General features: G+C 54.4%; 2 protein-coding genes across 2 annotated transcripts in view; both read right to left on the bottom strand.

Annotated features, from left to right (window-relative positions):
* Positions 1–229: 229 nt before the first annotated feature.
* Positions 230–11,795, bottom strand: part of LOC140411525 (heme-binding protein 2-like) — a 131,023-nt gene continuing 119,457 nt past the window's right edge. The window contains exons 4-5 of the mRNA XM_072500612.1: positions 4,900–5,074; positions 230–714 (exon numbers count right to left, since the gene is read on the bottom strand). Of these exons, the coding sequence (XP_072356713.1) occupies positions 492–714; positions 4,900–5,074 (398 nt within the window). The 3' untranslated portion in view covers positions 230–491. The remainder of the gene's footprint in view (positions 715–4,899; positions 5,075–11,795) is intronic.
* The window catches only part of LOC140411266 (calpain-2 catalytic subunit-like), a 47,115-nt gene continuing 46,294 nt past the window's right edge, over positions 10,975–11,795 (bottom strand). Inside the window, exon 4 of the mRNA XM_072500389.1 lies at positions 10,975–11,157. Coding sequence (XP_072356490.1) covers positions 10,975–11,157 — 183 coding nt within the window. The remainder of the gene's footprint in view (positions 11,158–11,795) is intronic.

Genomic DNA, 11,795 nt, shown 5'->3' with positions numbered 1-11,795 from the left:
GTGGAGCGGACTTGAAGAGTCTCTGTTTTTATTTAATTTTGAGGCAGACAAAACGGTCCACCCCCAGGTGAGAACCAAGATGACCGGACAATGTGGGGAGAAACTGGTTCAGAAAAGAACATTGTTTAGAACCATTGAGTTAAATAATCAATGGGACAGTGTGTGGAAATGAGGAAGAAATGTTCACTGTTGATATGAATGTCGCTGAATAATTTTGAATCGAGAATAAATGCTGCAGTGTGTGTGTGGGAGTCATAATTACTAACTGCCAGTAGAGGGCAATATTTCTAAACAGGGTCACAGGGATTTGGAGATGGACATTGGTGGAATTGTCCAAAATGCCAATATTGACACATATACGTAACCTGTCTGATGAACAGACATTGCGTTCCCTCAAAGGTAAATATAACCATCTTGAGGTAAGGAGATTAAAACTATGCTCAGTATTCCAGATTAAACCCAATGGAAAGTTAAACAGGTTTAGAATAGAGTTAAGCATATCTCACTGTTTCATGTTCAGAACTGCAGCAGAACCTTCCAGAAAACCTTGATTCTCCCGTCTTTTCAAAACCCATTCCCATTAGCCCGTCTATGGTAAAAATATCCATGATGAAATATGTGCTATCGAAGGATTGGTTGTCCTGTTCCAGATCCTTCATTAGTTGAAACAGGTGCTCTTCCATTTGCTGTTCATCAACTTTCGTGTCAAAAGCCCTGCAACAGAATTAAGAACAGAGGAATTTAATTTTTACCCTCCTGACAAAACCTGTTTGGAAAGTGGGTTGCCAGGACAACAGGGACAGGAGTTGACCATTCAGCCCATTGAGTCGCCTCCACCAGTCAGTTATTCCAGGCATTGTCAAACTCGGGGGAGCGACCGCGACTGTTAATCACGCCGGCTGCAAGCGGCCTTCAAAATGGCTGCGAACATGTTAAAAAAAAGCGGCTGCACTGTGCATGCGTGTCAGATCGATGCACTGTGCATGCGTGTCAGATCGATGCACTGTGCATGCGTGTCAGATCGATGCACTGTGCATGCGTGTCAGATCGATGCACTGTGCATGCGTGTCAGATCGATGCACTGTGCATACGTGTCAGATCGATGCACTGTGCATGCGTGTCAGATCGATGCACTGTGCATGCGTGTCAGATCGATGCACTGTGCATGCGTGTCAGATCGATGCACTGTGCATGCGTGTCAGATCGATGCACTGTGCATGCGTGTCAGATCGATGCACTGTGCATGCGTGTCAGATCGATGCACTGTGCATGCGTGTCAGATCGATGCACTGTGCGTGCGTGACAGATCGATGCACTGTGCATGCGTGTCAGATCGATGCACTGTGCATGCGTGACAGATCGATGCACTGTGCATGCGTGTCAGATCGATGCACTGTGCATGCATGTCAGATCGGTGCACTGTGCATGCGTGTCAGATCGATGGCGATCATGTGCAGTGCGGCCGTTTTTTTTTCAAACGGTCGCAGCTTTTTGTTTTACAAGTTCGGGGGGTTTTATTCATTTAATTTTTTTTTTCATTTATTTTATTCTTTTAATTTTTTTTTATTTTTACAAGTTCGGGTGGGGGGGGTTTATTTGATCAAATTTTACAGGAAAAATGTGCGGAATTTTGGACAGATGGAGACTCCATACTTTCCCACACCGGAAGGCTTCACCTTCATCCAACAGATTCCATTGGAGGAGCGCGTACGAGGGCCAAAGGGACCCAAAACCATTTCCTCCATTTTTATCAGCAGCAAACAAGGGAAGAGAAAATGGTGGCTCGCGCTGTTTGGCCGGCGTGGGTCACGAAGGTCGGCCGACGCGGGTCGCGAAGGTCGGCCAGCGTGGGTCGCGAATGTCGGCCGGCATGGTTCGCGAAGGTCGGCTGGCCTGGGTCCCGAAGGTCGGCCGATTGGTAAAAATGGGTCCCCGGAAAAAAAGTTTGAAGAAGACTGAGTTAGTCCACAGCTGGGGTAAGATCATCGAGAAGCTGGCCAAATGGGCAGACAAGTGGCAGATAGAGTTTAACACAGAGAAATGTGAGGTGATGCATTTTACAGAAAGGGTGGAGAGAGTCTATCCAGACTTAATGGCTCAGATCTAAAGAGAGTGCAGTAGCAGAGGGACCTCGGGGTGCCCGCCCAGGGTAGATTCTCTGCCATTCCGGCGGGAAAAACGCCAGTGTGAGAAACATTCTTCACAATGTAGTGTGCCAAAGTCAGGATGCCTGGCGCTGCCCACAGAGTTGAGGATGGAGAGCGCTCACAACCCTGGACCCTGGAGCACCACAGCAGTGGGTTGGGGGAGATTGGGACCATGGATCTTCCGTATCATGTGTTCTGGAGGGGGTCCTTCTGCTGGCCTGTTTCTGGGTGACCAATGTTGCTGGAAATCGATCTGCATTTTCAGGAGGTCCACCTTCTTTTGTCAACATGGTTCAGTGTTGTTGGACATCTTTTCAATATGACACCCGGGCAGGAGGGCGGACTACACACCATCCAGGCCTGACCCACTGCTGAAAACAGCGGAAAACACCCAGGGGAATAATTAATGATGGGTGGGAAGATTCAGAGTGTTTTCCGGCAAGCGGCCACGTTCCTGCCCACTTTCATGCCCACTTTCCTGCCCACTTTCCTGCCCACATTCCTGCCCATGTTGCTACCCATGTTGCTACCCATGTTCCTGCCCTCGTTCATGCACATGTTCCTGCCCATTTACCTGCCCATGTTCCTGCCCACATTTATGCCCTCATTCCTGCCCACGTTGCTACTCACGTTGCTACCCATGTTCCTGCCCACATTTCTGACCATATTCCTGCCCTTGTTCCTGCCACCATTTCTGCCCACATTCCTGCCCACTCTTCTGCTCACTCTCCTGCTCACGCTCCTGATCACTCTCCTGCTCACGCACCTGCTCATGCTCCTGCTCACACTCCTGCTCACGTTTCTGCCCACGTTCCTGCCCACGCTCCTGCCCACGTTCCAACACACGCGCCTGACCATGTTCCTGCCCACGTTCCAGCCCACATTCCTGCCCACGCTCCTGCCCATGCTCCTGCCCACAGTCCTGCCCATATTCCTGCTCACGCTCCTGCCCACGTTCCATCACATGTGCCTGCTCATGTTCCTGCCCATGTTCCTGCCCACATTCCTGCACACGCTCCTGCTCCCGCACCTGCCCACATTCCTGCCCACGTTCCTGCCCACGCTCCTGCTCATGTTCCTGCCCATGTTCCTGCCCACATTCCTGCCCACATTCCTGCCCACAATCCTGCCCATCTTCCTGCCCACACTCCTGCCCATGTTCCTGCCCACGTTCCTGCCCCTGCTCCTGCCCACATTCCTGCCCACGTTACTGCCCACATTCCTGTCCACGCTCCTGCCCACGCTCCTGCCCACGCTCCTGCCCACATTCCTGTCCACGCTCCTGCCCACGTTCCTGCTCACGTTCCTGCTCACGCTCCTGCTCACGGTCCTGCCCGTGATCCTGCCCACATATCTGCCCACATTCCTGCCCATGTTCCTGCCCACACTCATGCCCACGTTGCTGCCCACATTCATGCCCCTGCTCCTGCTCACGCTCCTGCTCACAGTACTGCCCACGTTCTTGCCCACGTTCCTGCCCACATTCCTGCCCATGCTCCTGCCCACGTTCCTGCCCACGTAGCTGCCCATGCTACTGCCCATGTTCCTGCCCACATTCCTGCCCATGTTGCTGCCCACGTTCCTGCCCACGCTCCAGCCCATGTTACTGCCCACGTTCCTGCCCACATTCCTGCCCACATTCCTGCCCTCAATCCTGCCCATGCTCATGCCCATGCTCCTCCCCACACTCCGGCCCACGTTCCTGCCCATGCTCCTGCCCAAGTTCCTGCCCACGCTCCTGCCCATGTTTCTGCCCACATTCATTCCCCTGCTCCTGCCCACGCTCCTGCCCATGTTCCTGCCCTTGTTCCTGCTCACGCTCCTGCTCACAGTACTGCCCATGCTCCTGCCCACATTCCTGCCCTCATTTCTGCCCACGCTCCTGCCCCTGTTTCTGCCCACATTTCTGCCCACATTCATGCCCACGCTCCTGCCCACGTTCCGGTCCATGTTCCTGCTCACGCTCCTGCTCACAGTACTGCCCGCGTTCCTGCCCACATTCCTGCCCTCAATCCTGCCCTTGTAGCTGCCCATGCTCCTGCCCACATTCCTGCCCATGTTCCTGCCCACGCTACTGCCTGTGTATCTGCCCACATTCCTGCCCACGTTCCTGACCATGTTTCTGCCCACATTCCTGCCCATGCTCCTGCCCACGTTCCTGACCATGTTTCTGCCCACATTCCTGCCCACGCTCCTGCCCACGTTCCTGCCCATGTTCCAGCCCACGCTCCTGCCCATGTTCCTGCCCACATTCCTGCCCACACACCTGCCCATGTTTCTGCCCACATTCCTGCCCTCATTTCTGCCCATGCTCCTGCCCATATTTCTGCCCACATTCCTGCCCACATTCCTGCCCTTGTTCCTGCCCTCGTTCCTGCCCACGCTCCTGTCCACGTTTCTGGCCACATTCCTGCCCCTGCTCCTGCCCACGCTCCTGCTCACGCTCCTGCTCACGGTCCTGCCCTTGTTCCTGCCCACATACCTGCCCACGTTCCTGCCCATGTTCCTGCCCACACTCCTGCCCACGTTCCTGCCCAAGCTCCTGCCCACGTTTCTGCCCACATTCCTGCCCACATTCATGCCCCTGCTCCTGCCCACGCTCCTGCCCTCATTCCTGCCCATGTTCCTGCCCACGCTCCTGCCCGCAAAATAGCACTTAGTCTCAAAATGGGAGAATTGCTCCCCGGCTGATGTTGATACAAGAGCTGACAGAAAGGAACATCAATCACAATATATCAGTCACTAAACTCACCTGCCATAGAACCAAACAGGAGGGGCTGTTACTATTTCAACTGTTGGATCTGTTGGTTGAGGCGGGTTGGTGACTTGAGGAACAATCACAAGAAATACTCGGAATTTCTGCTGTATTTCGCCATTTTTCACGTATCCAAAAACTCCCCAAGGTGCAGAGAGAGGAACAATAGTACCTGTGGACAGAGACACTGTTACAGCATTTAACTGGGTGATCAGCTGATAGATAGTCAGAGGTTACAGGTCAGGGGGCAGGGTCACTTTGGTGACATGTGGAAAATGTTGTGATATCACTTTAAGGGAATATGCAAATGCCCAAGTTGCCAGGATGGAGAGCAGCATGTGACCAGCATGGTCCCACTCGCAGTGTGAGTGCCGACTGTTGTGTTCTGCTTCTTCATGTAGCATAAGCTGCTTCCTTGATGTCAGCTCTGACAAAGGAAGGTTCAGACTTGGAGATGGTTTAACACATTTATTGAACGGTTAACAATTCTCCTCCTTGAGTTCGACTCTCCTGCTAATCTTGCTATAGTAACTCAGTCTAACTAACCAGTCTGCTCTCAGCCATGCGGTGAGTGTGATGCTTCCTGATCTGCCCCTGTCTCTCTGAGTGTCCTTTTATACGGGTACCTTGTGGTAGTGTCACCTCTGGGTGTCTTGACTGCTCATTGGATGTGTCCTATCTTACTGACCTATCGGTTGAATGTCTGTCAGCTCCCGCTAGTGTTTATTTAGTTGCAGAGTATTTACATGAACCCCTTGTGTGTTTACAGTGATGCACATCAGCACACCGACACCACACCCCCCTCCCTGCCCCCCGAGCCCTACACCACCCCCCCTCCCTGCCCCCCGAGCCCTACACCACCCACCTTCCCTGCCCCCAGTGCCCTACACCACCCCCCTCCCTGCCCCCCGGTTCCTTCCCCACACTCCCCTCCCTGCCCTCAGAGCCCTACACCACACTCCCCTCCCTGCCCTCAGAGCCCTACACCACCCCCCTCCCTGCCCCCTGAGCCCTACACCACCCCCCTCCCTGCCCCCTGAGCCCTACACCACCCCCCTCCCTGCCCCCCCCGAGCCCTTCCCCACACACCCCTCCCTGCCGCCCGAGCCCTACCCCCCTCACCCCCCTCCCTATCCCCGAGCCCTACAACCCCCACAACGCCCCCTGCCGACACGAGACCTTACACCTCCTCCACATCCGTTGCACAGCTCTCCTTCCACATTACCCCCCTCGTCTTTGTCAAGCCATTAGTTCACCCCCACTCCAAACCCCCCCCCCCCCCCCCCCCCCCCCACCCATGACCCCAGAACGCACCTCATACTCCTCTCCTGGTCAAACTTTGTACCTTTATTGTGGTGGCTGCTGAGTGTCACAGAGCTGTCCAGATAGACACTGGTGTGTGTCACTGCTGGAAGGGGGAGACAGCACAGAGCTGTCCAGATAGACACTGGTGTGTGTCACTGCTGGAAGGGACAGACAGCACAGAGCTGTCCAGATAGACACTGGTGTGTGTCACTGCTGGAAGGGACAGACAGCACAGAGCTGTCCAGATAGACACTGGTGTGTGTCACTGCTGGAAGGGACAGACAGCACAGAGCTGTCCAGATAGACACTGGTGTGTGTCACTGCTGGAAGGGACAGACAGCACAGAGCTGTCCAGATAGACACTGGTGTGTGTCACTGCTGGAAGGGACAGACAGCACAGAGCTGTCCAGATAGACACTGGTGTGTGTCACTGCTGGAAGGGACAGACAGCACAGAGCTGTCCAGATAGACACTGGTGTGTGTCACTGCTGGAAGGGGGAGACAGCACAGAGCTGTCCAGATAGACACTGGTGTGTGTCACTGCTGGAAGGGGGAGACAGCACAGAGCTGTCCAGATAGACACTGGTGTGTGTCACTGCTGGAAGGGACAGACAGCACAGAGCTGTCCAGATAGACACTGGTGTGTGTCACTGCTGGAAGGGACAGACAGCACAGAGCTGTCCAGATCGACACTGGTGTGTGTCACTGCTGGAAGGGAGAGACAGCACAGAGCTGTCCAGATAGACACTGGTGTGTGTCACTGCTGGAAGGGACAGACAGCACAGAGCTGTCCAGATAGACCCTGGTGTGCGACACAGCTGGAAGGGACAGGCAGCACAGAGCTGTCCAGATAGACACTGGTGTGTGCCACTGCTGGAAGGGACAGACAGCACAGAGCTGTCCAGATAGACACTGGGGTGTGTCACTGCTGGAAGGGACAGACAGCACAGAGCTGTCCAGATAGACACTGGTATGTGTCACTGCTGGAGGGGGAGACAGCACAGAGCTGTCCAGATAGACACTGGTGTGTGTCACTGCTGGAAGGGACAGACAGCACAGAGCTGTCCAGATAGACACTGGTGTGTGTCACTGCTGGAAGGGAGAGACAGCACAGAGCTGTCCAGATAGACACTGGTGTGTGTCACTGCTGGAAGGGACTGACAGCACAGAGCTGTCCAGATAGACACTGGTGTGTGTCACTGCTGGAAGGGGGAGACAGCACAGAGCTGTCCAGATAGACACTGGTGTGTGTCACTGCTGGAAGGGACAGACAGCACAGAGCTGTCCAGATAGACACTGGTGTGTGTCACTGCTGGAAGGGACAGACAGCACAGAGCTGTCCAGATAGACACTGGTGTGTGTCACTGCTGGAAGGGACAGACAGCACAGAGCTGTCCAGATAGACACTGGTGTGTGTCACTGCTGGAAGGGGGAGACAGCACAGAGCTGTCCAGATAGACACTGGTGTGTGTCACTGCTGGAAGGGGGAGACAGCACAGAGCTGTCCAGATAGACACTGGTGTGTGTCACTGCTGGAAGGGACAGACAGCACAGAGCTGTCCAGATAGACACTGGTGTGTGTCGCTGCTGAAGGGGGAGACAGCACAGAGCTGTTCAGATAGACACTGGTGTGTGTCACTGCTGGAAGGGACAGACAGCACAGAGCTGTCCAGATAGACACTGGTGTGTGTCACTGCTGGAAGGGACAGACAGCACAGAGCTGTCCAGATAGACACTGGTGTGTGTCACTGCTGGAAGGGACAGACAGCACAGAGCTGTCCAGATAGACACTGGTGTGTGTCACTGCTGGAAGGGGGAGACAGCACAGAGCTGTCCAGATAGACACTGGTGTGTGTCACTGCTGGAAGGGGGAGACAGCACAGAGCTGTCCAGATAGACACTGGTGTGTGTCACTGCTGGAAGGGACAGACAGCACAGAGCTGTCCAGATAGACACTGGTGTGTGTCACTGCTGGAAGGGACAGACAGCACAGAGCTGTCCAGATAGACACTGGTGTGTGTCACTGCTGGAAGGGACAGACAGCACAGAGCTGTCCAGATAGACATTGGTGTTTGTCACTGCTGGAAGGGACAGACAGCACAGAGCTGTCCAGATCGACACTGGTGTGTGTCACTGCTGGAAGGGACAGACAGCACAGAGCTGTCCAGATAGACACTGGGGTGTGTCACTGCTGGAAGGGACTGACAGCACAGAGCTGTCCAGATAGACACTGGTGTGTGTCACTGCTGGAAGGGGGAGACAGCACAGAGCTGTCCAGATAGACACTGGTGTGTGTCACTGCTGGAAGGGACAGACAGCACAGAGCTGTCCAGATAGACACTGGTGTGTGTCACTGCTGGAAGGGACAGACAGCACAGAGCTGTCCAGATAGACACTGGTGTGTGTCACTGCTGGAAGGGACAGACAGCACAGAGCTGTCCAGATAAACACTGGTGTGTGTCGCTGCTGGAAGGGACAGGCAGCACAGAGCTGTCCAGAAAGACACTGGTGTGTGGCACTGCTGGAAGGGGGAGACAGCACAGAGCTGTCCAGATAGACACTGGTGTGTGTCACTGCTGGAAGGGGGAGACAGCACAGAGCTGTCCAGATAGACACTGGTGTGTGTCACTGCTGGAAGGGACATACAGCACAGAGCTGTCCAGACAGACACTGGTGTGTGTCACTGCTGGAAGGGACAGACAGCACAGAGCTGTCCAGATAGACACTGGTGTGTGTCACTGCTGGAAGGGGGAGACAGCACAGAGCTGTCCAGATAGACACTGGTGTGTGTCACTGCTGGAAGGGACAGACAGCACAGAGCTGTCCAGATAGACACTGGTGTGTGTCGCTGCTGAAGGGGGAGACAGCACAGAGCTGTCCAGATAGACACTGGTGTGTGTCACTGCTGGAAGGGACAGACAGCACAGAGCTGTCCAGATAGACACTGGTGTGTGTCACTGCTGGAAGGGACAGACAGCACAGAGCTGTCCAGATAGACACTGGTGTGTGTCACTGCTGGAAGGGACAGACAGCACAGAGCTGTCCAGATAGACACTGGTGTGTGTCGCTGCTGAAGGGGGAGACAGCACAGAGCTGTCCAGATAGACACTGGTGTGTGTCACTGCTGGAAGGGACAGACAGCACAGAGCTGTCCAGATAGACACTGGTGTGTGTCACTGCTGGAAGGGACAGACAGCACAGAGCTGTCCAGATAGACACTGGTGTGTGTCACTGCTGGAAGGGACAGACAGCACAGAGCTGTCCAGATAGACACTGGTGTGTGTCGCTGCTGGAAGGGACAGACAGCACAGAGCTGTCCAGATAGACACTGGTGTGTGTCACTGCTGGAAGGGACAGACAGCACAGAGCTGTCCAGATAGACACTGGTGTGTGTCACTGCTGGAAGGGGGAGACAGCACAGAGCTGTCCAGATAGACACTGGTGTGTGTCACTGCTGGAAGGGGGAGACAGCACAGAGCTGTCCAGATAGACACTGGTGTGTGTCACTGCTGGAAGGGACAGACAGCACAGAGCTGTCCAGATAGACACTGGTGTGTGTCACTGCTGGAAGGGACAGACAGCACAGAGCTGTCCAGATAGACACTGGTGTGTGTCACTGCTGGAAGGGACAGACAGCACAGAGCTGTCCAGATAGACACTGGTGTGTGTCACTGCTGGAAGGGACAGACAGCACAGAGCTGTCCAGATAGACACTGGGGTGTGTCGCTGCTGGAAGGGACAGAAAGCACAGAGCTGTCCAGATAGACACTGGTGTGTGTCACTGCTGGAAGGGACAGACAGCACAGAGCTGTCCAGATAGACACTGGTGTGTGTCGCTGCTGGAAGGGACAGACAGCACAGAGCTGTCCAGATAGACACTGGTGTGTGTCACTGCTGGAAGGGACAGACAGCACAGAGCTGTCCAGATAGACACTGGTGTGTGTCACTGCTGGAAGGGACAGACAGCACAGAGCTGTCCAGATAGACACTGGGGTGTGTCGCTGCTGGAAGGGACAGAAAGCACAGAGCTGTCCAGATAGACACTGGTGTGTGTCACTGCTGGAAGGGACAGACAGCACAGAGCTGTCCAGATAGACATTGGTGTTTGTCACTGCTGGAAGGGACAGACAGCACAGAGCTGTCCAGATAGACACTGGTGTGTGTCACTGCTGGAAGGGGGAGACAGCACAGAGCTGTCCAGATAGACACTGGTGTGTGTCACTGCTGGAAGGGACAGACAGCACAGAGCTGTCCAGATAGACACTGGTGTGTGTCACTGCTGGAAGGGGGAGACAGCACAGAGCTGTCCAGATAGACACTGGTGTGTGTCGCTGCTGGAAGGGACAGACAGCACAGAGCTGTCCAGATAGACACTGGTGTGTGTCACTGCTGGAAGGGACAGACAGCACAGAGCTGTCCAGATAGACACTGGTGTGTGTCACTGCTGGAAGGGACAGACAGCACAGAGCTGTCCAGATAGACACTGGTGTGTATCACTGCTGGAAGGGACAGACAGCACAGAGCTGTCCAGAGAGACACTGGTGTGTGTCGCTGCTGGAAGGGACAGACAGCACAGAGCTGTCCAGATAGACACTGGTGTGTGTCGCTGCTGGATGGGGAGAAGGAGACTCCTGTACTCGCAGCCCTGGCACAATACTGAATGGGAAACGGTGGCACAGGCGTGTCCATGGGTCCAGCAGCACGGTGCTGCCCATGAAGACGAGCTGGGCATGGAGACGGAGGGCAGGAATTGTGGTGAGCGATGCATCAGGAGCGGCGCAGCACTGTGGCAGTGTTGCATTCACCTCTTATATCGGGTGAACCGAGAGCCCCCTGTTCACGCCAGCCTTCATCGCCATTAACCCGCCATTGGGAGACTTGTAACGGTATTTTACACCAGCGGGTATTCGACGGTCTGGCTCCCACCAGATTCACCGCATCCAGCCGGCACTAAGAGAATTGGGAGAATGGGGTCCCTGGTTTAACAGAGCTGTGAGTGAGGTCGGTCTCATTGCTCTATTGGACTGATCCATTTAATTGCACGGACCCTCTCTTCACTTTCCCCATTCGTTAAACATTTCTCTGTTGAATTTTAGCCTTGCATTTGTTTCCAGTTCATTCCCGTGACTTCCGGCCTCCCCAGAGTTGGATTTGGAGAGGGTTTTCCAAAGATGTTACATTCGCGCCACACAAGTGCCCGGCAATGACCATCTCCGGCAAGAGAGGGTCTCACCCTCGCCCCAGAGAGCGGGGAATCTGTGGAATTTGAAGAAGGAATTAGATTTGATCTTGGGGCGAAAGGGATCGAGGGAGATGGGGGAAGGTGGGATCAGGCTATTGAACTTGATGATCAGCCATGATCAGAATGAATGGCGGGGCAGGCTCGAAGGGCCGAATGGCCTCCTCCTGCTTCTATTTTCCCGGTTTGTTTCTATGTGTGTAAGTAGCCCAAACAGCGCCTCAACCCACTGGTCACATGTGACCGCGGAACGCTCTGGGATTGACAATTCTTTGCTCAGTGTGTCAGTCTGTACAGAAAGTTTCAAGCGTGACAGGTTAAAGAGTGAGTGGCTGTTTTAGAATCTGTT

The sequence above is a fragment of the Scyliorhinus torazame genome, chromosome 4 (genome assembly GCF_047496885.1).
Source record: "Scyliorhinus torazame isolate Kashiwa2021f chromosome 4, sScyTor2.1, whole genome shotgun sequence".
Taxonomy (NCBI): Eukaryota; Metazoa; Chordata; class Chondrichthyes; order Carcharhiniformes; family Scyliorhinidae; genus Scyliorhinus; species Scyliorhinus torazame.
The sequence above is the reverse complement of the archived record's forward strand: the minus strand, read 5'-3'. Positions and strand labels throughout refer to the sequence as shown.